Genomic DNA, 24,218 nt, shown 5'->3' on the forward strand with positions numbered 1-24,218 from the left:
GGAAGCTCTGTATAGTGACTTTTGGAAACATACATGGTATCTGTCTGGGCCTGTATTTTCTTGGTAAATAATTTTGTTGACGCTAGTGGAAAGTCAAAACATAAGAACCATTATTTATAGAGGAGCTGTGCGTTACCAAAATCAAGCTCTGTCCCTATAGGCAAGTTACTGGAGGATTCACCTTTGAAATAGGGTATAAGCTTCAGCAAGTTGTTCAAGGTCCCTAATGGCAAAAATTCTGAATGGAAAATCTGGAGCTCTCCTGCCCCGGTTTATATGACCTTGAGAGGGACTACAACTGCAGAGACCGTTTAAATCACAGATGACCACACGTTTTGGCAGGTTTTGCCATCAGCTGTTTTACTCTCACATACTAAGTAGTATTTCCTACCCCTTTCTCCTTCTTTCTGTGCAGCAGTAGGAAGAGTGAGCTGGAACTAGTGTCTTACCTTTCTGGATGCATTTGTGCTGAAGGCACCTTGTTCACTTGATAGAATATTACTCTAAGAATCACCTGAGAGTTCCTGAGCCAGAGCTGGACTTAATAGTGTAATGGTGTATTATTAACATAATAATAGTATTATCTGTACTGTTAACAGTGTCATGTTTCTGCTCTACCTATACTGTACTTGATAATGAAATAGTCCATCCATGCTTGAACCTGTATCTAAAGTCTTTGAATTTGTTTAGATAAAAGCCTGAGTATGGAAAACAAGTTACAGTGAGGAGACATCTGCCTTCATGTATACCCTTAGTTGTGTTTTTACATCCTAGACAAGTGTGCACAAAATTATGTTAGGTGATATGATATGTAATTCCCTATTTTCATGTGATTTACAGTTCGGGGGAGTCCTGGGGGTAGAAGGCCACATACAACACTGGTTTCCCAAAAGTCTGAGTATTCAACAGACATTTTCAGATAAAATACTTTCTAAAGGCATTTTAGGTACCTGCCACTAGTATTTCACAAAGGTTTTATAGCTCTTAACTCTCTCACAGCACGTAATATATCTTACCTACGGCAGAGAGATGAAAAAATGTGTACAGTTCCTGCTAATGACAGCTATACATGGCTGTTACACTGGAGTTCATGTGTAATCCCAGGTATCTAAGCCATCTATCTGTTAACACCTAAAGAATGAAATTAATTAAGGTGAACTATGAAAACAAATTGACCTATGTTCCTTCTGTTTAATCTCAAAATACTAAAGCACAGAGCCCTCATCTTCTTCCTCAAACCTACCCTGTGTTTTTATTCAAAAAGACTGCTTGTAGAAGTGCAATTACAATGTTGCATTTAGGTGAGAACACAACTTTTGGGTCAGGTCAGATATCAAAGAGGAAAAATCTGGGTCTGGGGATGTGTTTCTTTTTTAATTTGGCTTTTGAAGGTAAGGACATGGATTGACTATTATGCTCTGACAGGTGTTTCCATCCATACCCTTTAGAGGTACACGTCTTTGAGGGCAGTCTCCTTCATTCCTCACTTCTGATCAGGAATGCACATCTCACTTTACTGCCCAGGATGATTTTACCTAGCAGTACCTCCATAGGGCAGGATTTAAATATAAATGAATAAGTAAATAAACACTTAAAATATAAATAACTGCAGGTATCGTTTGATATGCCAACATTAAATTGATGCTGATTTATTACCATTACCATTGTTAACATGGTGGTAAAGAAGTTAAGAAGTCTTAATGTTGAGCATTAGACAAAAACATTCTGATTTCCTATGCCAGTGCCTTTATCTAAGACAGTGATCTTTTTTTTTTTATAATTTTATTTATTTATTTTTCCCCCAAAGCCCCAGTAGACAGTTGTGTTTCATAGATGCACATCCTTCTAGTTGCTGCATGTGGGATGCGGCCTCAGCATGGCTGGAGAAGCGGTGCGTCGGTGCACGCCTGGGATAGAACCCGGGCCGCCAGCAGCGGAGCGCGCGCACCCAACCACTAAGCCATAGGGCGGGCCCTCTAAGACAGTGATCTTGACTGAGCAGGCTACAAGATCTCATCTTATGTATATCCTAATTTAACCCTTGCCTTAGATATTCTTTTTCAGGTAAAAGATCCAACTGGGATTAATTGTAAGAGGAAGTCTAAATGACTCACCAGACTAACAGCTGATTTTAAGATTTTAAAGATTAGAGGCTCCCGTGTTTTAATTCCAGCTCTGTACTTGGTTGAGTGGCTGTGGCTGGGCGAGCACTCCCTGTCTGAATGGTTTGGTTGGCCTTTCTGAAAAGCAAGCCTGCCTCCCAGCACTGCACTCACGCTTGCATATGCCACTGAAGACCGTTGGTGTTTAATGCCTAGAATGCTCTCCACAAGGAAATAAAATTACCCTGTCATCTGGAGCAAGAGGTTTTAATTGTGAAGAGAGTTGCTCAGTCTGCTAGTTTGACTTGGACCAGGATTGTATATTTAAGGACTTGTTTCCAGGTTTTTTGTGCTTTGTGTAATTAGGTGGATATAGTGTATGAGGCTCAGCTTTCCTACTTTGTATTCAGCCCTGGAATGGCTACCAAAGAAACTGATGAAATCTTTGCTGACCTGAACAGGGTATATTTGCCTCTTGGGTGCCAGACACTGAAATAGGCCCTGGGTGTCCATTGGTGGACCAAACAGATGGTCCCTGTCCTCATGGAGCTTAAAATCTCATGATCAGACTGTACCTAAATATAGTTTGAAGGGCCCACATTTTAAAAGCAAACTGGAATGTATTTATATATACTCATATTTAACATGATATTTAATATGAGGTAATTTGGACGGAAAGTAGGACAAAAAGGGGAAGAAAGTAGAGAAATGATAGCTATTCACAAACATTTTATGCTTGTCATGTAGAAGGATTAGATTAAGTTTGTGCTGTTTTGAAGGCAGAATTCGGCTTTAGGCATTTGTTTAAGAAATATTTTAACTCATAGTCATTCAGTCAACAAGTACCAGACACTGTGGTAGCTGCTGGAGATAAAGTACCAAATAAGCTTCTCTTTCTTCCTGGATGTAACTTCTGTTCTACTGAGGGAGACATATTCGATAACTAATTACACTTATTTAATTGGGTTGCGGTAAGTGACAAAGAAATATAGGCTGCTAAGAGTATTTAACAGGGGACCTGGCCTAGTCTGGAGCATAGGAGTGGAGGGAAGCGAAGGCTTCTCCAATGAAGCGAATGTTTAAGCTGAGATTTTAAAGGTGAAGACTTAGTTGGGAGGGGGACAGGGGTCGATTCTCCCAGGCACAGAGACAGCATGTACGTGGTCCTGAAGTGGGGTGCCTGAGGCTTGGCTGAGAGACTGAGAGGCTAGTGGAGCAGGGTCCTAGGGAGGGAAGGGAACATGGTGGGTGATGAGGCAATGCAGGCCCACTAGTGCTTTGAGCCTGGCACTGTTCCTACTCTTGGGGCCCACCTCACAGGGCTCCTTGAGTAAATACTCTGGGCCACACACTGTGCTGAGGGCTATAGGATGCTTCATCTTGTTTGATCCTCATAGCCTTAGGAGGTAGATGCCATTCTTCTTCTCATTTTACAAATGAGATAACTTAAGGTTAGATGTTAGAGACTTAAAATAAATAGCCAAAAGTTACATGGCTAATAAATGGCAGAACTTGGATTTCAGCTCGGAACTCGAATTCTAGAGCCTACCCTACCCATTCATTTACTGCCCATTCGTTTATAGCTCTTATAAACAGACAGTTAACAAAAGGAAGAGATTACAAGTTCAGCACAATGTAAAGAATTTTCTAGCAACCAGCTGTTCAGAAATGTAGATAGGAAGAGGCACATGCACCCAATGATTGTAAGTGTTCATTCCAGTGGAAACCAGATGGCCACCTGTCAGGAACAGAGTAGGAAGGAGGTTGACCAGATGAACCCTAAACTCCCTCTGACTGCATCTGTGATGTCATTTCACTGTAAGTTTATTATGTACATATATGTGTTTTTTTTCCCTTCAGTGACCATGAAAGACACCAGGTTGACAGCACTGGAAACTGAAGTACCGGTTGTTCCCAGAACAGGTAAGGTATAAACTCAGTCAGGGTTTGGGGGAAGATGGAAGGGAATTGTTCATCTAGTCCCTGGTCTTACTTTTGCATAGGTGTGTCTTTGCATTCAGGATTTGACGTTTATGGTTTTAGCTACTTGCCAGGAACTGAGCCTTCTGTGGTGTGAAGTAATTAGTCATACTACTCATGATTTAATTGCTTTTTCATTGCCAGGCACTAAGTGCATTATATGTGTTATTTATTTTCTTCTTCACAGCCACACTTTTGGTGTATCCCCATTTTACAGATGAAGAATTGGGCTCTGAGATATTATGTAGTTTTCCTAAGGTTGTATAGCTAGTACACAGGTAAACCGGTGACTCAAATTAGTTTTGTCTAGCAGCAAAGTTTGGTTTTAACCACTAAATTAAATTGAAGCCTTGTGTTGGAGTAAGTCATTTAACTAGTGCAGAAGTTCTCAACCCTGGCTGTACCTTAGAAATCCTTGGGTTTATAAAAACAAACCAAATGTACGATCTGGACCCCACCCCCTAACCTGCTCTGGAGTGAGGCCTGGGCTTCAGGATTTTATAAATTCTCCATGTGATTCTAGTGTACATCCTGGGCTGAGAACCCCTAAACTAATGAATTAGCATTTACATCTTAACATGGTTTTATCTATTAATTGTCTTCATTATTTTTTTTGGATAAATTATATGCTGTAGTGGTTTCTAGGAATTGGAGGATTTTCAAAGTCCCAGAATGTATCTTTCATAAATATTGAGGCTCTGGCATTTCTGTGGATATGAATTTAGTCTTGGTGACCTGACTGATCACTGAGCTATAATTTTGAGTTTACCAGCAAGAGTGGCCAACGCAGCAACATGGTGTGTCTCTGGGAAGGGTGTAGGGAAGGTGTTTGGTTCGCTGTCTTTATACACCGAGAGCTGATAGATCTCACTGGTTGCCATTACCATATTCTGTCACTGTCTGCCTCACCTTATATCATAGGAATTGTGAAATAATTATAATTAATAATATAATTGCAAAATAATAATCTTTTGCCTGAAAGATCAATGTTTGTTCACAAACAGGACTTAATACAGATTGTAGACTGTCTAACAAGAAAGTGGAAGTATTGTTCTCTCACAAGTAGGAGAAGCTTTCTACGTTTGACTTTGCATTTTCAAATTTTTTATGTATACTTCACGCTGTCCCTTTTTAGAAGTCTACTGAATATGAATTTGAACCCAATGTCAGGTGGTCAGGTGTTTGTATCATTGAGGCCCAAGCTGAATAGCACACACCATAAATCTCAAATTTCATTAAACTTTTTTCATTATTGCAATTTTATTACATTTTAGCAGCCAGATTTTTAAAGTTTTAATGTAGGAAAAATACTTTGTTAGCATTATCAGCTGCTAGATTGCTCCTGTGGTCACTGTGTTAGACGTGTGTGATACCAAATAGACGTTCGTCTTCAACTGCCACGTTTAGTCCCATCACTAACCTTTTTGGACAGAGCAGAATGTAATTCAAGAGAGTTTCTGGTAGATTGTTTTCCAGAAGGAACCTGTACCTGGGATTCATAGCTTAGGCAAACCTCAAAAGTCCTTCATCTTCAGCTACTAAAATTGTTGGCAACCTGTAGCAATCATTTTGACGAGCCTTTTGTTTAAATTTTTAGCCTCCTTAGATAGAAAACTACAAGAAATTGTCTTCCTAAAGCATTTTTGTAAAGTCTGTTTTGAAATCTGCTTAGTGTGAAATACCCAAAATGTGTTTGGGTATTTCATTTTTTTCTTAACATTATTTTCTTCATATTCTACATTCTTTATGTTTGGCTTGGAGATGATTTCTCATAGATGTTGTTGGCTGTGATTTTGGAATTTTTTCGTGTCATGAAATTGAAGTGACAGGTTGACATTGTATTTTTAATTCATCCTCACAAGATGTGAAAATTTCCCAAGTATGACTTTTTCTTGAAAGACTACAAATTAAATGCAGTTCTTAAAGGTTATTTCGTTTGTAAGAAATGCTACAAAACAATTTTATGGGGGCCAGCCCGGTGTTGTAGCGATTAAGTTCGTGTGTTCTGCTTCGGCGGCCCGTGGTTCACCAGTTCGGATCCTGGGCGTGGACCTAGTCACCACTCATCAAGCCATGCTGAGGTGGCGTCCCACATAGAAGAGCTACAACTCTACAACTATGATACACAACTATGTACTGGGGCTTTGGGGAGAAAAAAGAAAAAAAGAGGAAGATTGGCAACAGATGTTAGTGCAGGGCCAATCTTCCTCAAAAAAAAAAAATTCTATAGAAGTTAGAATTAAAATATAATTTAATTTCTGTTATTTAGCCAGGTGTTATTAAAATTTTTATAAACATTTGGCTCAAAGAGTAATTACTGTTATTTGTAAAGTTATCTAGATAATCTGCCCTCTTAGTATTCATATTATTAACATATTTAACTATTTGAAAGTTTTCAATTGTTTTTGAATATAAAAATCACATTCATCGTGAACTGAAGCTTTTATTTTTCTAATAAGTATACATTCATTCTTAAACTGACAGAATTTCAACTTATAAAACACAAAACTTGGTTATTACATCTAGAGTGTTTTACTTTTATTTGAAAGTGAATATTCAGATATTAACAGAAATTCTAAATGCATGCCTTCTTCACATTACTGACATCATGTAGCTTAGGTATAATGGTAATGACGTGGCCATATAGTTATTGATCTCACACACACACGCGGTTAAGGATGTCAGAAATGCTACTGAAGTAGGCAGTTGATAGTTCAACTTTTAAACCTTCTGAAGACCAAGGCCAAAGCCAGATACCAGATTTTGGCCAAGTTTGGAGACTAAGACCTGAAAGACAGTTAGTCATGGAAGGATGTGGGAGGTGAGCGTTCCAAGGATAGAGGAAACAGCAAGTGCCAAGGCGTTGAGAAAGAACCAGCTTTCCTGGGTTTGAGAAGACTGAGACTAGAGCAGAGAAATGAGACAGAGTGGTGTGGAATGAAGGCAGAGGGAGGTTGGGAGTTCATAAATGGCTGAATCACGTGGAGGCTTGTAGTCTAGTAGACCACTCATGAGTTTGGCTCTTATTAGCTCCATGGGGAACCACTGAATGATTTTAAACAGGAGAATGGTAGATTCTGATTTCCATATTTCAGTGTCTCTTGTGGTTGTTTGGTGGTGAATGAATGAATTGTAGGGGAGCAGAAATACAAGCGGGGAGTGTAGTGAGGGAGGCTGCTCTTCCCTTGTCTCCAAGGGGAGATAATGGGAGCTTCCACTGGGGCGATGGTAAAGGGGATAGTGAGATCATGGGTTTGCTGAGAGGTTAGATGTGGGGGTGGGAGTGGTAGAAGAGTCAAAAATGTCTCCTAGATGTTTGCTTTGGACTGATGGTTGTGCCTTTTACTGAGATCCAGAAGACTGGCAGAGTGACAGGTTTTGGGGTCAGGAGTGGGCGTTGAAAGTCATGGTTCTGTGATATAAATAGCATCATCTATAGCACTGTACTGTGGCGTGCGGCCATTAGAGATAATATTAAAGTAAATGGAATGTTGCTTTGGCATGTGGGATACAGAAATGTATTAACCCAGATGTTGACTTTCGGCTTCTCTTGTCTCCTCTTTTCTATACTTGCTTACTTCCAAAGTGGAAGAAAGCCTTTCACGGCTATAAGTGGATGCTTCATGTGCCTGTGGTGCTAACCTTTAAGTGACTTTTCCCAGCCTTTCTTCTGTAGGCTATCAAGTGTGTTTAACACATGTGCGTCTCACCCACCACCACCACATCCAGGTCAAGCTGGTCCCCTCCCTCCTTTGTGCACCCACGGAACCATGTTCATTTCCTTTTCGAGCACATATAATTCTTCATTGCACTTGCTAAATCTGCCTTCCCTACTTAGCACCCTGCACTTAGACCCTCAAGAAATATTTGAATGAGTTTTGAAAGGAGAGATATTCCAATCATAGGACTGATTCCAAAAGCTTATGATTTAACTCCCATGAGGGCTTTTTAGAATGTCAAAAATGAACTTGGGTCACTTAAACGAAGAATCTCACACAAAGCCCAAGATTTATATTTCTTCTGGGGATTAGAAAATATGGTCAAAAGAATTTTAGAACCAAAGAGAAAAGCTTGTTGCCAAAAATGTTCTATCGTGTTTTAGATAAAACCTTATTTTTGCCTTCTATAAAGCTTTTGAAAGAGTAGGCTCCAGAAATCAGACTTTTATACCTAAATTATATTTAAAAACTCAAAAAGAAGCTAGGTAGCCCAAGCTGGTCAGCCCTGACTATTGCCAAGTTGACTGGACAGGCGCCATCTTTGTTTAGAATTGAGCTCATGTCACTCTGTGCTCTGGGCTGCCTGCATTTGGAGGAACAGCTCTGACATGACTGTCTTCTGAATACACAGAAGACAAACTCAGAGTCTCTAGGCTGAGACTAGGTAAGTAGCACTTTTATTGGAACAAAACCATACTTAGGGACAAAATACTTTTAAAACTATGAATTGCATTCTTTATCACTAATTGAGAGTTATTTGTGATTTACTTGAAATAGAAATGAATGTGGGAGCCAGCTAGATACATGTGCTATTAAAAAGTCATCTTGAAAGTGATGGACCAAAGATTTTTACTAGTGTTCTTTCTGATAATATACGAGTACTACTCAGTGAGTGTTTGTTTGTGCCAGGTCCTCTGCTAAGTGTGTGACATACGTTATCTCATTTAATCCTCTCAATGAACAATAAATCCTGACAGGTTGGTATTATCTTTGCTCAGAAGTTTAATTTAATCCAACTCACAATAAGGTGAAATGTATTCCTATTTTCAGTTTTGAACTCTTTTACAGTAAAGTCTTACCAGTTGTGGTCTCACGTTTCTGAGCCTTTTGAAATTGACTTTTTGATTTACCTATAAGGTTTATAAGGTGTGAGCCAGCAACTTCTTACATCATGATTTGCTATCAACAATGCATTTAGACATTTTAATTGATTTTTCTGGCTAATGAACTTATTATTCACCAAGAGCCAAATCAGTGAATATCACGAGGTTGTAATTAAACGAGAGCATAGATGATAGTAAGTTAATACTCACCAGTTTCTGGGGTCATTGCTACTTTAAATTGGGCATCCTTGTAGGAGGAGCTTAACTCTTCGGTGGGATTTTTCTTTAGCATAGTGTTTCTCAAACATGGCTTATGTGTCATCCATATAAGAATTACCTGGGGTGCTTATTAAAGTGCAGATTCCTGAGCGCAAAATTCAGTTCTGGAGTGGGCCCAGGAAATTGCATTTCTAACAAGCATATACTAAAGCTTGAGACTGCTACTTTAGCTTACTCAAAGACAAGCAAATAGAAAATAAGAATATATTTTAATATGGCTGCAAATGACATATTAAAATGTCACTGGCCTGAGAGCTGGGCTAGGCTATATTCTGCTTTACCGTGTGACCTTGGCAAAGTTATCCTTTTTGAGTATCCATATTCTCCTTTGTAAAAAAAGGGTAATACCGTCTTACCTCATAGAGTTGCTGTGAGGATCAAAACCACAAGTTAGCTTAATGTCACATTTAAGGGCCTGGGGCCTTGGAGTCAAGCAGATCTGGGTTGGAATTTCATTTCTCTCCTGGTTTTGTCTCTTGCTAGCTTTGTGACCCTGAGCAAATGGCTTGATCTCTGTTTCTCTCCTTGTAAAATGGGGACAAAAGAACCAGTCACACAGTGGTAGTGTAAGGAGTGTATTCGATGATGTTTGTAGGTGTGCGGTGCCTGTCTAATAAATGTAGCTGTTATTACTTGTTTTTGAAAATACAGCTTTAGAGACCAAAGTGGGGAGAAATAAATAGTTATAAATGTGTATCATAACACTTGGGGAAAGAGCTGCTTTTTGTAGACGAAGATAAGGCAGCTGCTCCACTACCATAAAGAACTGAGTTTCTGAAAGGTGAAGGTTTCCCTTGACGCCCCCGTTCATGCTGCTTCCCTGTAACCAAAGGCGTGTGAGTGTGTGATGGATGTCTAGGATGAGGAGTATACACTAAAAATAGACAATCCCTGGTTCAAATGAGGTATTGAACTTAACGTACTTGGGACCTCACCAGCTATACTAACTTTTAGACCTTGATGGGATTGTCAAGAATAAAATAGTATGCTTTTAGTTCTTTTTCTGAGAATAGTTCATCTACTTTTTAGATCAGTGATTTGAAGCATAAACATAGTCTTAGCCAAAACCCAAGGTAGAATCAGAAGTAGAAAGAGAGCTTGGATTTGGTCTTGTCCTTAAGTTGCTGTGATGGTTCTGACAGGTATCAGCTTTTTAGGTTTCTCTCTGATTGTTGTGTTCCAGAGAACGCCTCTTCGTAAATTTGTCAGAGATAGAATAATTCACACACCCTAGCTTCTTTTATCACCAAAGTTCTGTACAGACTTTTTTTTGGACACATTTGAACACATTCACTGGTTTGTTTTGTAGGTAATTTTTTGTGGGGGAGAAATGGGGCCATTTTGTCACACTGTTCATCTTCCTTTTTCTCAGTCTGGTAGTGGCACCAATGAAGAGCCTTCAGAGTCTTTAACACACATCCTGGACCCGGCACAGCACGTTTGTGTAAGATAATGGCCCAACAATCAAATATCGGGGAGCTCCTCTCCATGCTGGATTCCCCCGTGCTGAGTGTGCGTGATGACGTAACAGCTGTCTTTAAAGAGAACCTCAATTCTGGTAAGCAAAACCATATCCTTTTTAGCTTACTGCTAATCGGAAGAGATTGACCTGGAGGTGACTAGAATCCTGCTGATGAATTTTGGTTTTCATCTTCTAAAGAGAGTCTTTAAAACCAACAAAAAAGAGCATACATTGGTGGATTCAATCTGTATGTGTTTTAAGCTTTTATTTATGGAAATATTCAAATATACACACAAACGCATAAGAATCACATAACGAACCCCACAAACCCCGCTCCAAAGTTTCTGTCATTCTTGTTTCATCTTACCTTCCTGACTCCCCCCAACCCAAAGATTTTAAAGCAAATCCCAGATATATCATTTCTTCTGTAAATCACCCATATGATTTTTAATATGAAAAATGCTTAACCTCTCTTTAATCAGAGAAATACAAATTTAAACAGTACCTTTTTTTGCTTACCAGGTTGGCAAAAATCAAATATTGATCATGGATATGGGCACTGTTAGCAGGAGAATAAATTGGTGTTCAGCCTTTTTGGAGTATCTACGTCAATTTAAAAACCTGTACCATCTGGCCCACTTATAAGGATCTGTATTTCATTATAGCCTTGAATGAAATAATAGTGAAAAATTGGAAAAACCCAAATGTCTTGCAGTAGGTGAAGGGTTAAATTAGTTATGTAGAGTCATGCAGTGGAGCACTAGGAGGTCAGTAAAGAGAATGAAGCAGGATGTAGATGCTGACATGGGAAGCTGTCTACAACGGCCTTGTTAAGTGGAAAAAAACACATACAGATATATGAACATGGGAACTGTGTGTGTGTGTGTGTGTGTGTGAGAGAGAGAGAGAGAGAGAGAGAGAGAGACTGTACAAGTAGGAAAAGGTTTGAAAGGACGTGTACCAAACTCAAGGGTGTTTACCTCTGAAGAGTGGATTGGAGGCAGGTGATGAGAAGGACCTCCACTCTTATTTTATGTACTTTCATATAATCTGAATTGTTAGCAATAGACATGGATCAATTTTTGTAATTAAAAAAGCAATAAAAAAGAAATAGCATTTCATGTGCTTTTATGGACATTTAGGCAAATAAACTTGGAATTATCCTCTTGTTAAAGCTAAATTAATTTAAGGAGGCAGAAATACCTAGGTGCTTCATATTACTTTGGGTAGCATATAAAGACATATTTTCTGGATTTTGTGACAGGCAACTATCTGAGGTAAATTTAGAATGTTAAAGGAAATAACTCTTATCAACTGCCCTTTTCTTTATTTAGACCGTGGTCCAATGCTTGTAAACACCTTGGTGGATTATTACCTAGACACCAATTCTCAGCCGGTGTTGCACATCCTGACTACCTTGCAAGAGCCCCATGATAAGGTAACTGCCAGAATGTAATAGTAGAGCATTTAATACTCTCCGAGTAGTGTGACAGCTTCTATGCAGACCCACTGCGCAGCCTGTCCAGAGCTCACTCCTTGGACTTCTGTACGCAACAGATGACATTGCTCACAGATTATAACTTCATATAAAAATAATCTACAGGACCTGTGTTTCCTGAAAAGTTTATGACATAAAACATATTTCAGAGGCTTTTTACTGTCTTTTTGTTTAAAGATATCCTGTCGTCCCAATACTATAATTGTACAGTGACATTTTGATCCATAAGGTACTCCTCTTTAAACCCCTGCTTTGAATAGGATTTTTAGACTTTTAGTCAATATGCGAAAATCTGTAAGTGCAGGTAATTAATGGGGCTAATTGATGAGTCAGGCCCTTGGAGGGCTCCTTTGTGTTTGGTTTTTGCTTTTATTTTTGTTGGTGGCAAATAGCCAACAAAGCATTGTGATGGCAGGCTTTGGAAAGTCTTGAGTTTGTAATGCTAGTGAATTCACTAGGATTTGAAGGCCTTGCCATTTTGTGCGTTTTCCAGTACATCTTGTTTTTTTTTTCCCCACACTGGGCTGAATTTTAACTTCTATCCAATTTATATTTGGGGCCAAACCATGTAGGCTGGGCTTCTGTAGCAATAATAGCTGCTTCCAGCAGGATCCCCTCACAGCTTCCACAACCAACCACAGGCTTGGGACCAGTGGTTATTGTAAGAAGTGGCTGTTTGTACCTCAGAAAGAGGGCCTGCGCAGGAGTCCCCTCCCCTTGCAGACCTGTATTATGGGGATCCTTTTTTAGGAATTGCAAACTGGCTGCCCTCTCTCAGGCCAAATGCAGCAGTGTTTTATTTGCTAACATGGTTTTGAAAAATCCTGAATTTGATCTCTTTACCTGCTTGACCTTAGCTTTACATCAAAGGGAAGACTTGGGGGACTGGAGTACATCATTGCTGTCTTTATTTGCATTAACTTCATACATTTGTATGAGGATTTCCCTTGATTTCCACCCCCACTAGCTTTATTGAGATATATTTCGCTTGTTCTTTTACATTTTTAGCACCTCTTGGACAAAATGAATGAATACGTGGGCAAAGCCGCCTCTCGGTTATCCACCCTCTCGTTACTGGGGCACGTCATAAGACTGCAGCCATCTTGGAAGCATAAGCTCTCTCAAGCACCTCTTTTGCCTTCTTTACTAAAATGTCTCAAGGTACGATGTTTGTAAGGGTTTGAACAAAATGGCTTTATGAATAGAATTTCTGAAATTTTGAGTAAATTAAAGCAAGCTAGATGTTAACCTTGAGTGTTTAAAAACATCTAGGCATTTGGTTTTTCTCAAGTGTAATCTAGTCCAGAGTTGGTACTTAGTAAGTTCTTAGTGCATCAGTATGACTGTCAGATACCTTTCGTCTGAGTAAATATGGTAGCATTTCAGTCAGATTGGTCCAACATTACGTTCTTCCAACCCTCTTTGATTTCATCATTCTCTTGCCTTCCCTCAATTAAAAACATGCTGCTTTCTCTTTGGGGAACCCCCATTTCTCAATCCTCTTTTAGCTAATAGAAAAAGGGCTGAGAGGCTCTTTTAACCATTTAGAAGCGTGTTCTGGTTGCATCTGTAATTAAGGTTTTGTTGATATAAGGCTTGCTGAGTTGCATTCTACTTTTTTGCACTAAATTTAGTGCATTTTTCTACACAGGAAGTCAAAACCTAAATAGAATTTTATGGTTTTAGTTTTGATAGTAGCTTGCTGAAATACTCAGGGCCATTTGCTTAATCTCTTTTAGTTCCTGGACTTGTTCTCTATCTATAAAATAAGAAAATGTGGTTATTAGTAACTGCCTGTACCTCGTAGAGACATGACAGTATCCAGTAGTATTTGTTCCAGGATGGCAGTACCTTTGGATTCATCTAATACAGCACCATGCAAATTGATTTTTGTCTCTGCCGGCAAGGGTAACCGTTTTATTCTCTCTGGAGGTGGGTCCCAAGGAGTCACATTGGTAGGCTGTCATAAAAATGAGCATTTTATTAAGTTAAGAAAAAAGTTTATTAAGTTAAGAAAAAAACAGGAACAATTTTAACAATTTAATTTTTTTTAAGTGAATGGATTGATGAGAATGTAGTCCAATTTTGAGGCACACCGTTTAGTTCAGATTGCAAAACACTTATCTTTTCCAAAAGGGATAAGCCTTAAAAATTACTCATGGACTGTTAATTACCCAAGCCTTCAGTTAGAATGTTATGATAAACAAAATTAGGGTTAGTCTTTTTTACTAGAACTCATTATATATATTCTCATTATATATTCTTGATTCTCCTACCCATATTTTATGTTCTTCTTACTAGAAATCTGCCGTAACAAAAGGCTTGGTGCTTGATGTAAAAACTAAATATTTTTAAAACTTTATTTCTGGACTCATAGATTCCATTTTTAATAGAAATAATGAATATCTTAGCCTGCGTGGTAGTCTTTTGATTAATATCTTGTTTCTGAAATCTGATTTCCAGTTACTTGGCAAACATTCATGATTTAATTATGGGTCAGGTGAGCTGCTGTAGCTAGTCTGAGTTGATTCCTTATCTGTGGGGTATTAAGTATCTTCAATTAGCCTAAAGTTATATGACTTGATATTTAAACTGTAGACACGGTCAGAGGTCACTATATCTTCTTTTATTTGCTGATCTCTAAATAGTGCTATGAAGGTGAGCCATTAAGTAGACTTGTTAGTGCTATACTAATTGTTTCTTAAATTATACTTCTTTGGTAGTCCTTAAAAAAACAGTGAATTACTTGTCAATTACTTGTGGATTTTTTTTAATTGATTAACAAAAACTAAATATTTTAGGATTTGGTTGAATGAATGAAAACAACAGCATTCCTTTGTTCTGTTAAGAAGTGGCTTCTGGTACTTGCCTCCAAGTGCAGTACATGGGACATCCTTAGGCTTTAGGACTTTGGAGTCCCCAAGCCAGGCTGAAGCTCCTCTCCTGGATGGGTTTGTCCAGGTGCATCAGAAGTGGTCCTTGCAGACTCATTCACAGTTAAGCTGGTCTTCAGTAGTTTTTCTGTTGAGTCTGTTTCAGTATTGTCCCCCCAAAACCCTTAGGGATAAAGAAAGGAGTCTGTGGGTGAGCCTCTAATTTGCGATCCCCTCGGTATTTAGAATCACTTCTTGTGCTAATAGTGCCAATCCTAATGCTGCACCTGACAGGTGTTTCTTCTTGCTCTGTCTTTCCTTCTGCAGATGGACACCGATGTCGTCGTCCTCACAACAGGCGTCTTAGTGTTGATAACCATGCTACCCATGATTCCACAGTCTGGGAAACAGCACCTTCATGATTTCTTTGATATTTTTGGCCGTCTTTCGTCATGGTGTCTGAAGAAACCAGGTAAAGATCTCTTTATATGCCTGTCATACCCTACCGGGTGAATGCTTTCATTATTGATTAACAGGTCATGAGTTGTAAGGAAAGGACATGTAGAATTTTATAGCTAAAATGGGTGCTTGTCACTAGCCGGAGGAGGAAATACCTTGGGTGCGTCCACTGTAGGCACAAATAAGAAGCATGACTGTTGAGATACCTTCCTTATTCTGTTGACTTAAAAGGATTAGTTGTCAGAGAAACTGAGTGGTAGGATGTAAAACTTCCTGATTTTCAGTAAACTAACAAACAACTTCAATCTATGTCATAGCAGTATAGCACTAAGCTTGTGGAACATTTTTGTCTTACTCTGCTGGTCTGTTGTCACAGAACACCAACTTTTAGTTCTGAGAACCTGTTTATTGTATATGTAGAAGGAGGAGGCAAAATGCAGTATGTCCTAATTAGTGTTCTAGTTTTGAACGCAGTGGGATTTTTTTTCCATATCTGCAGGTAGCACAGCTCTATCAAAATGATTCAGAAGCTATAAGCCTGTGAGATTTGGAATCTTTTGGTAATTCCAGCATGAGATGTTTGTGTGGAAAGGATGGAATGTGTAAGCCCTGTGAAACTGAATACTGTGGCTTCCTGTACAGGATTAAGTAACAAGCATAAGGCCCATAGGATGCCAGCTTATTTAGTACATTCTTCTTAGAAAGGAATGGTCTGTCCATTATTATAGAGGAGCTTTATGTATACTGTGGACTTGGGGGTTTCCATAGGGTCTAGATAAGGCTAGATTAACGAAATTTTCCATTTCTCCTACTCTTTTAGCTCATTAAGCTAATTTTAGGATAATAGTTTTTTTCACTCTGTAGTTACAAATCTGCATAGCTAAGACTACATTACTGATTTTAAAAGGTTCTCACACATTTGTTCCACAAATATTTGATCGCCTGTTATGCACCAAGCACAGTATGAGGCACTAAGGGTACAGAGGTGAGTAAGACGGTGCTGTTCTCAAGAAATGCCTTGTGGCTAGGGCAATATGAAATATGATTACAAATTTTAGGGAGAGTGACTATCGTTATAAAGATAGTTTAGTATCATGAGATTGTCTGGGGTCCTTTTTAAGGGATGGCTGGAGAGGAGGGCAGAGATCAGATCAGAAGAGCCTTTGTGGGTCACTCTAAGTAGCTTGGCATTTATCTAAAGGCCATAGGGAGCCATTGATGGATTTTAAATAGGAGTGTCTGGTGTGTTCATATTTGGGTTTTAGAAAACCACAGTCACGTACTTACTATCTTTGGAGCGGCAAGGTGGGAGCATACATAAACAACAAGTCATGCTGGCAGCCACGTATTCATGTCTGTTTTGCACACATCAATCTTGTTTCCAGCTAAGAGTCACCTCTCAACTGTTTCCTTTTTTAGGCCACGTGACAGAAATCTATCTTGTCCATCTCCATGCCAGTGTTTATGCTCTCTTTCATCGCCTTTATGGAATGTACCCTTGCAACTTTGTCTCCTTTCTACGTTCTCACTACAGTATGAAGGAAAACTTGGAGACTTTTGAGGAAGTGGTCAAGGTAAATGAAAACTGCTCATTTATTTGATACTTAGCATACTATGTAGACAGGCTGCACATATAACTTTTGTATTAAATGGTAGATAGGGAAATTTTGAAAAGAAATTCAGCCTTTCCCTTGATCTGCCGCACTCCCCTTCCCCACAGCCCTACGAAATCACTGATCTACTTTGTGCCTTTATAGACTTGCCTGTCCTGGGCATTGCATATAAATGGAGTCACAGAATATGTGGTCTTTTATGACTGGCTTCTTTCACTTAACATAATGTTTCAAGGTTCACCCATGTTGTAGTATGTATCAGTACTTAATTCCTTTTTATTGTCAAATAAATATTCCATTGTGTGGAGATACCACAGAAATTAAGCCTTTTATAATTTGTCAACCCAAACTCTTCTAGCCAATGATGGAGCATGTGCGAATTCATCCGGAATTAGTGACTGGATCCAAGGACCATGAACTGGACCCTCGAAGGTATAGAAACTAAATTAGTGACACAGAATTTTATAGAGTCTCTTGAGAGATTGAAAATGTGGTCTAGGAGATGTCCCTATTGAGGTCTTATTTGGGAATACAGGTTCTACTTATAGAATCGTTCCATTTTGAAGGACTTGTACAGCGAATACTTTATATGAGTCTGTGTTTCTCACAGAGAATTAATAACTCATTTAGCAGAGTGGAGGAAGTTACAGTGCAGATGCATGCCTCACAGAACCCCAGAAAGGCTTACAGCTAAGTGGTACCAGTGATTATGCGAGGCAGGAGGTGAAGCTTGTGGTTGAAAACAAGCGGGTTATGGAAAGTCTGGGTATCAAGTGGTTGGACTCCCTAGACCCTGCACAGCCAGGCAACTACCATTATCCTTGGGCCTGGCAGAAGTTCCCAGGTTTATTCTCTGGAGAAACTGAACCTGCGAGCCCCAGATTTGAGGATACCAAGCAGGGCAGAGAGTGGAGCTGAGTCAAGACTGAAAAGCAGGGAATGAAATGAAATTCTACGCACTACTTTTCTCTGGCCAGCAGCCTGGCTTGTGCTCCCCAGGCAGGGGATTGAAGCCTTTTTGAGGAGACCAGTCCACAGATATTGACATTTGGGAATCTCCCACTGAAAAAGCTGGCTTACTGCCTGACCCCCTACAGTGAATCTTACCTCTCTGCAGACCCTCCCTCTGCCATGCAGAGCCTCAGTCAGCTTAGAGCAACTTACTGTGAAGTATATGTAGTGAAGTATAGAAAGTGTGTATGTAAAGTATAATAATAATACATGAATACCTGTGTATGTAGCCCCCATCCAGCTTACAAAATGGAACATTACCCTCCCCACTTGCAGCCATCTTTTCTCCCTGTTCCCTGTCCCACCTCAGAGACAACTATTTTTCTTGCTTTTATGTTAATCATTCTCTTGCTTTTCTTTATAATTTTACCACATGTATTGTTTTGTTTTAGAAAGCTAATTAGGAAGCAAAGCCTGGCTAAGGAAAGGGTAGTCTCATCACTATTAGATGAAGAAGGTTCCTAGCAAATGAGAGGAAGAACCGAGTGTCTGAGTCTTGGTCTGCTTCCCCTTCCTTGAGAGTTTACAGGAGCCCCTTCTGGGGAAGTCAGTGGGCAAGGACATGAATGAGTCCTGAGAAACATAAGGGTTACCCTAGTCAGAGCATCTGGCAAGGCCTGTAGTGAGAGCCAGGTACTGGATGTGCTGCTGAAATATGGCAGAGAGAGGAGACTGCTCTCTTTGCTGCTTCTAAGCTCACCGTAGCCTGCTTCCAGGAATAGGTCAGAGCGGAATCCTTCTGTGGGATGAAATGAATGTCCTCAGCTGATCCAGGCAGAGAAGGGAGAGTTGGAGCTTAATCAGTGCATATCAAGACAGACTAAGTACCAACAAGTCATCTAGGCCAGGGTTGCCTAGACACTCTGTTCCTCAGGTGAAAAGATGGTATAGTGGCAGTGGGAACCTTAGTGATGGCCTGCAACACGCCTGTCTCTTGGCATGTCTATTCTGATCTGAACAGGTGTCTTTGGTGCCTTGTACACAGCTGTCTGTCATCTTATTCTCCAGGACTTCCCTTTCCCTGTCTTCTGTGCAGGATCTTCCATTTCCTCTATCTCACGTCTTCTGTCTTGGTTTATTCTGGTTTTCATGGAATACGTCCTCTAGTAGCTTTTAGAGAAAGGAAGCAGTTATTTGGCGGGGCATAGACTTCTAGGTTGGGAGTCATTCTCATTCAGTAACTTGAAGGCATTATTCCATTGCCACCTTGCTTCCATTGTTGCTGTTGAAATCCAAAGACATCCTGATTTCTGATCATCTGTATTTGCTGTATTTTTCTCTGTGGGATCCTGTAGAGTCTTCTCTTTGTTCTCATAATATTCTGAAATTTCCCAGTGATGGTCCCTTGTTATGAATCTCTTCTCCTTGTTCAGTCTGGAAACGCTTATCTTTATTTTTTTATTTTTTGCTGAGGAAGATTAGCCCCGAGCTAACATCTGTGCCAGTCCTCCTCTGTTTTGTGTATGGGATGCTGCCACAGCGTAGCTTGATGAGTGGTGTGTAGGTCCATGCCCGGGATCCAAACCTGTGAACCCTGGGCCACTGACGCAGAGTGTGTGAACTTAACCACTATACCACCAGGCTGGCCTGCTCTTATCTTTAAATTCTAGAAAATTTCCTTTAATTATTTTGTGCTTGATTTCCTTTCCTCCACTGTCTCTGTCTTTCTGGAACTCCTAGTATTCAGATTGGGACCCCTAGAGTGTTCTCTGCTTCTCTGTGTTTTCTCTCTGCTCTTTATTCTACTTCCTGAGGATTAGTGTATCTTTACCTTTTGATCCTATCAGATTTTCATTTCTACCACCATATTTTTAATATCTAAGAGCTCTTTTTAGGTCTCTGAATGCTCCGTCTTTATAGTTGCCTGTTTTTGTTTTGTGGATGCAATCTCATGTCTTTGAGGATGTTGATAGTTGTTTGGTTTTTTTTTTTAGGTTTTCTCTTCTGCACGTAATCTATTTCTTCTAAGCTGCTTTTTTGTTGTTCTTTTTAAGTTTATGAGGCTTTCTGCAAAGATATGGTCATTTGTTTGTGTTTGGGTGAGGAGACTAAAAAGCTCTGGTCACGGGGTGGAACTTACTGACTTGGAGCTTCCTTGTATGTGGATCTGAGCATCTATTGGAGATACTGATGTTAGTATTGTTTTCCTCTTGCTGGTCAAATTTTTTTAGAAAAGGGTCTTCTAATCTCTAGCCTGGGGAGGGTCTGGCTGCTGCTGGGGGAAGAGGCTGGTGGGGGGAGGGGTTAGTGGTCTTGGCATTGAGGATGTACCTGCTCACTTAATCCCTTTGTTTGAATGATAATCAAGCCCTCAACTATTTCTGGAGTAGCTCAGTCTAGAAACTCTCTATTTTACTCTCTCCAGAGAATAGTCCAGATTTCTGATGAGAAAAGGGCTGCTACCTGGGAGCATAGAGTCGAGGAGGGGATCTTGGGACTCTAAGTGCTCCTCAAATAGTCTTTACCCTATCTTCCTGATTTTAGCTGCCCTCACCAACTATCACTCATCTCTAGTTGTACTTGATGCTATAAATTCTTTAGCTTTTTAAGGATTCTGCAGTATAAATCGGATTGACTTTTAGCTTTGAAACGTTGGCAGCTTAGGATTCTGCTTTCTTAGATTTGCTAAGTCAGTTAGCATTTGCCTGTCTGCTTTCCAGTTTGAAAAACTTAGGGTGCTATTCTCCCTCCTCCCGTTCTTCTTCTTGTAGGTTTATATTTAAAAATGAACAAACAGGGGCCGGCCTGGTGGCTTAGCCGTTAAGTGCACGCGCTCCACTACTGGCGGCCCGGGTTCGGATCCCGGGCGCGCACCGACGCACCACCTCTCTGGCCGTGCTGAGGCCACGTTCCACATACAGCAACTAGAGGGATGTGCAACTATGACATATAACTATCCACTGGGGCTTTGGGGAAGGGAAAAAAGGAGGAGGATTGGCAATAGATGTTAGCTCAGAGCCGGTCTTCCTCAGCAAAAAGAGGAGGATTAGCACAGATGTTAGCTGAGGGCTGATCTCCCTCCCAAAAAAAAAAAAAAAAATGAACAAACAAATTCTTAAGACTCAGTGGGGTTTTGGGAGGCTGTACAATTGGATGTGTATATTCAATCTCCTGTATTAACTTGGAAGCCTCCTAGGTCAACTTATAAAGCCTCATTCACCTTGGGTACACAGGGATCACCTAGATTTTGAAGAAAACTCTAACACAAACAAAGGTAGAGAGGACAAAGAGCTTAGAAAGAAACAATGACAATACAGAGAGCAGAAGAAAATGTCTACAATAGCGAAAGAGATGAGGCATTTCTGCATATATAAGGTCAGGATGCCACAGAAGAGAACATTAAGAGACTAAAGAAAGACCTCTCGAAAATTAAAAATGATAGCCAAAATAAACATTTCGGTAGAAGAATTGGAAGGTAAAATTGGGAATATCTCAGAAAGCAGAATCAAAGGATAGAGATGAGTAATATGAGAAGAAAGATAAGAAATTTAAATCAGTTGAGGAAGTCCAACATTTTAATAAAAAAGAGTTTTAAAAAGAGAGGCGAGGGACTGCCCTGGTGGTGTAGTGGTTAAGTTCATGCGCTCTGCTTCGGCAGCCCGGGGTTCGTGGGTTCGGATCCGGGGGTGGACCTACGCATCGCTTATCAAGCCATACTGTGGCAGGCATCCCGCATGTAAAGTAGAGGAAGATGGGCACAGATGTTAGCCCAGGGCCAATCTTCTTCAGCAAAAAGAGGAGTATTGGCAGCAGATATTAGCTCAGGGCTCATCTTCCTCACCCAAAAGAAAAAAAAAAGAGAGGAGAAAACTTTGGTGAGGGAAGAAATTGTGAAAGAAATAATACAAGAAAACTTCTCATACAAATACAAAAAGTAGAAGAAAATATAATAATATAAAAATTGAAGGACATGAGTTTCCACATTGAAGGGGCTTACCCAGTGCCCAGCTTAATCAATAAAAAAGAACGCTACCAAGTCTCCATGTGAATTTTCAAAACACCAGGGATAAGCCTTTCAGAGAGAAAAATAAGATCATAAATCAGAATGGTTTTAGCTTCTGAAACACCTTCAAAATTGAGAGAGAAAAGTTTTCAACTCAGAATTCTGTACCCAGCTCAATGTCCTATCAAGTACGAGACATTTTTAAATAAGCAAGGACTCAAATTTAACCTGCCGTATACCCTTCCTCAGCTAACTACTGCAGCATGTGTTCCACCAAAACTAGAGTAAAATGAAGGAAAACACAGAGTCCAGGAAACAGGGCACCTGACTTAGGATCGTGGTCAAGGGAAGTCTCAGGATAACACTGTACAGCAGTGCTAAGAACAACCAGTCCAGCCTGACATGGGAGAGAGAGGGCTCCAGAAGGGAGCTCTTTAGGGAGGGGGGGAATAATCCTAGTAGACTATTTGCATATCATTATGTAAAAATTATATTAGGCATTGATTCAGAGCTGTTAGAGTAAGTTTAGGAAGAATTGGTAATAGATACATAGAAGACGGAGGAAAAGAAACAGAAAAATTCAAACTGCAGGACAAACTAAATCGAACAAAAAAAATACTATCATAGTATATATACTCTTTTGCTCAGCCGTGACTCATACTTACATAGTCATAATTATTATTGAAAACCGAATTTGAAAAAAACAAATCAGCAATATACTTATTTTGAGAGCAGTGGGGAGGAGGGAAAAGGATATATGGAAGTGACCTAAATCCTTACGTACCATAAGAGGAAGTTAAGAGATGATGTCTAAAATTCATACATCAAGAAATTTAAAGTAGGACGTATTCTTTAGAAATATGTAGGTAGGGCCGGCCCCGTGGCTTGGTGGTTAAGTGAGCGCGCTCCACTGCTGGCGACCCGGGTTCGGATCCCGGGCTCGCACCGACACGCTGCTTCTCCGGCCATGCTGAGGCCGCGTCCCACATACAGCAACTAGAAGGATGTGCAGCTGTGACACACAACTATCTACTGGGGCTTTGGGGGAAAAAAATAAATAAATAAAAAAATCTTTAAAAAAAAAAAAAAAAAAAGAAAGAAATATGCAGGTAGGGTAACAATTCAGCTAATGAAATTGGAAGCAGCTGCCAGAGTGGTTGAGGGGAGAGGCATACGAGTTACCTTGTAATACTTTATTGACTTTTTAAGCTACCATATTTCATTGAATCTAAGATGCCATAGAGTATAGGATGTACTTATATTTTATGTATGTCTGAGAAAGAAAAAAATGCCAAATAAACTAGCATGTAACTGATTAGACTATACTTCCCAGTTTCAGAGATATTAAAATATGAAAAGTCCCTTTAAGAATCAAGAAAATATTGTAAATGCATATATTACTTTGATTAAAATAAAACATTTAAATGTATTCCTACTTTATTATGATTCTTCTTTTCTTCTCTAAAATCAATCTTCCCATGTGTACATATCCGTCCTGACTCGTGCTCTCACTTAATCACATTCCAGTCATGCTGAGAATATATAAAGAGGAGACTGCCACCTGTAACACAGATGTCACAGGCAGTGAGGGCCTGCATAGTGACCGAAGATGCAACACTGAGATTCAAGGCTTCCTCTTGGGGCTGCTGCCTTATTTTCTCCCCATGCCTTGGGCTCTTTCGTTCTGTATTTAATACCACATTTTCAGCATCTAAGATTTAATGATGAGCATTCTAGGACAATTGTGTAGGATCAGATGTTTTATTAGGGCAAACCCATGGAGTGCCTTTATTGCTGCTGGGCTGTTTTTCTGTACATTTTGGAACATGAAGATGAGAATCTCTGTTGAATTACTAATTACTTAGAAATATATATGGTGAAACTATGTTGTCTAAAGGAAAGAAAGTTTATCCTTGGGCAGGTAAATGTTGTATTAGTTTTAGGGCTTTGTAGAACATTTGGCAAATACTGAAGAGGTGAAAGAAGAAAAGAAATATGACCCATACCTGCAGTTCTTTTAATTTGAGTGCTTAGTGTGGTCATATCTACCTATTTGTGGGCATACCTCTGAGTAGTTTTGTATCCTTTATTCATTTAAGATTATATCCTGTGGGCCAGCTGGTGCTGTAGTGGTTAAGTTTGCGTGTTCTGCCTGAGCGGCCTGGGGTTTACAGGT

The 24,218-nt window shown here is 39.8% G+C and overlaps 1 protein-coding gene across 6 annotated transcripts in view; it reads left to right on the forward strand.

Annotated features, from left to right (window-relative positions):
- The window catches only part of TSC1 (TSC complex subunit 1), a 51,211-nt gene that overhangs the window by 6,054 nt on the left and 20,939 nt on the right, over positions 1–24,218 (forward strand). For 5 of the 6 annotated variants that reach the window (XM_087418861.1, XM_087418860.1, XM_087418862.1 and 2 more), the window contains exons 2-8: positions 3,963–4,025; positions 10,556–10,741; positions 11,980–12,083; positions 13,152–13,304; positions 15,344–15,488; positions 16,895–17,049; positions 17,447–17,520. In XM_087418861.1, the coding sequence (XP_087274987.1) occupies positions 10,636–10,741; positions 11,980–12,083; positions 13,152–13,304; positions 15,344–15,488; positions 16,895–17,049; positions 17,447–17,520 (737 nt within the window). In that variant the 5' untranslated portion in view covers positions 3,963–4,025; positions 10,556–10,635. Of the gene's footprint in view, positions 1–3,962; positions 4,026–10,555; positions 10,742–11,979; positions 12,084–13,151; positions 13,305–13,998; positions 14,076–15,343; positions 15,489–16,894; positions 17,050–17,446; positions 17,521–24,218 lie in introns of those variants that run through there. The other variant, XM_087418863.1, reaches the window with a different exon arrangement.

Source organism: Ceratotherium simum, chromosome 29 (assembly GCF_057802395.1).
Source record: "Ceratotherium simum simum isolate JZ-2026a chromosome 29, ASM5780239v1, whole genome shotgun sequence".
Lineage (NCBI taxonomy): Eukaryota > Metazoa > Chordata > Mammalia > Perissodactyla > Rhinocerotidae > Ceratotherium > Ceratotherium simum.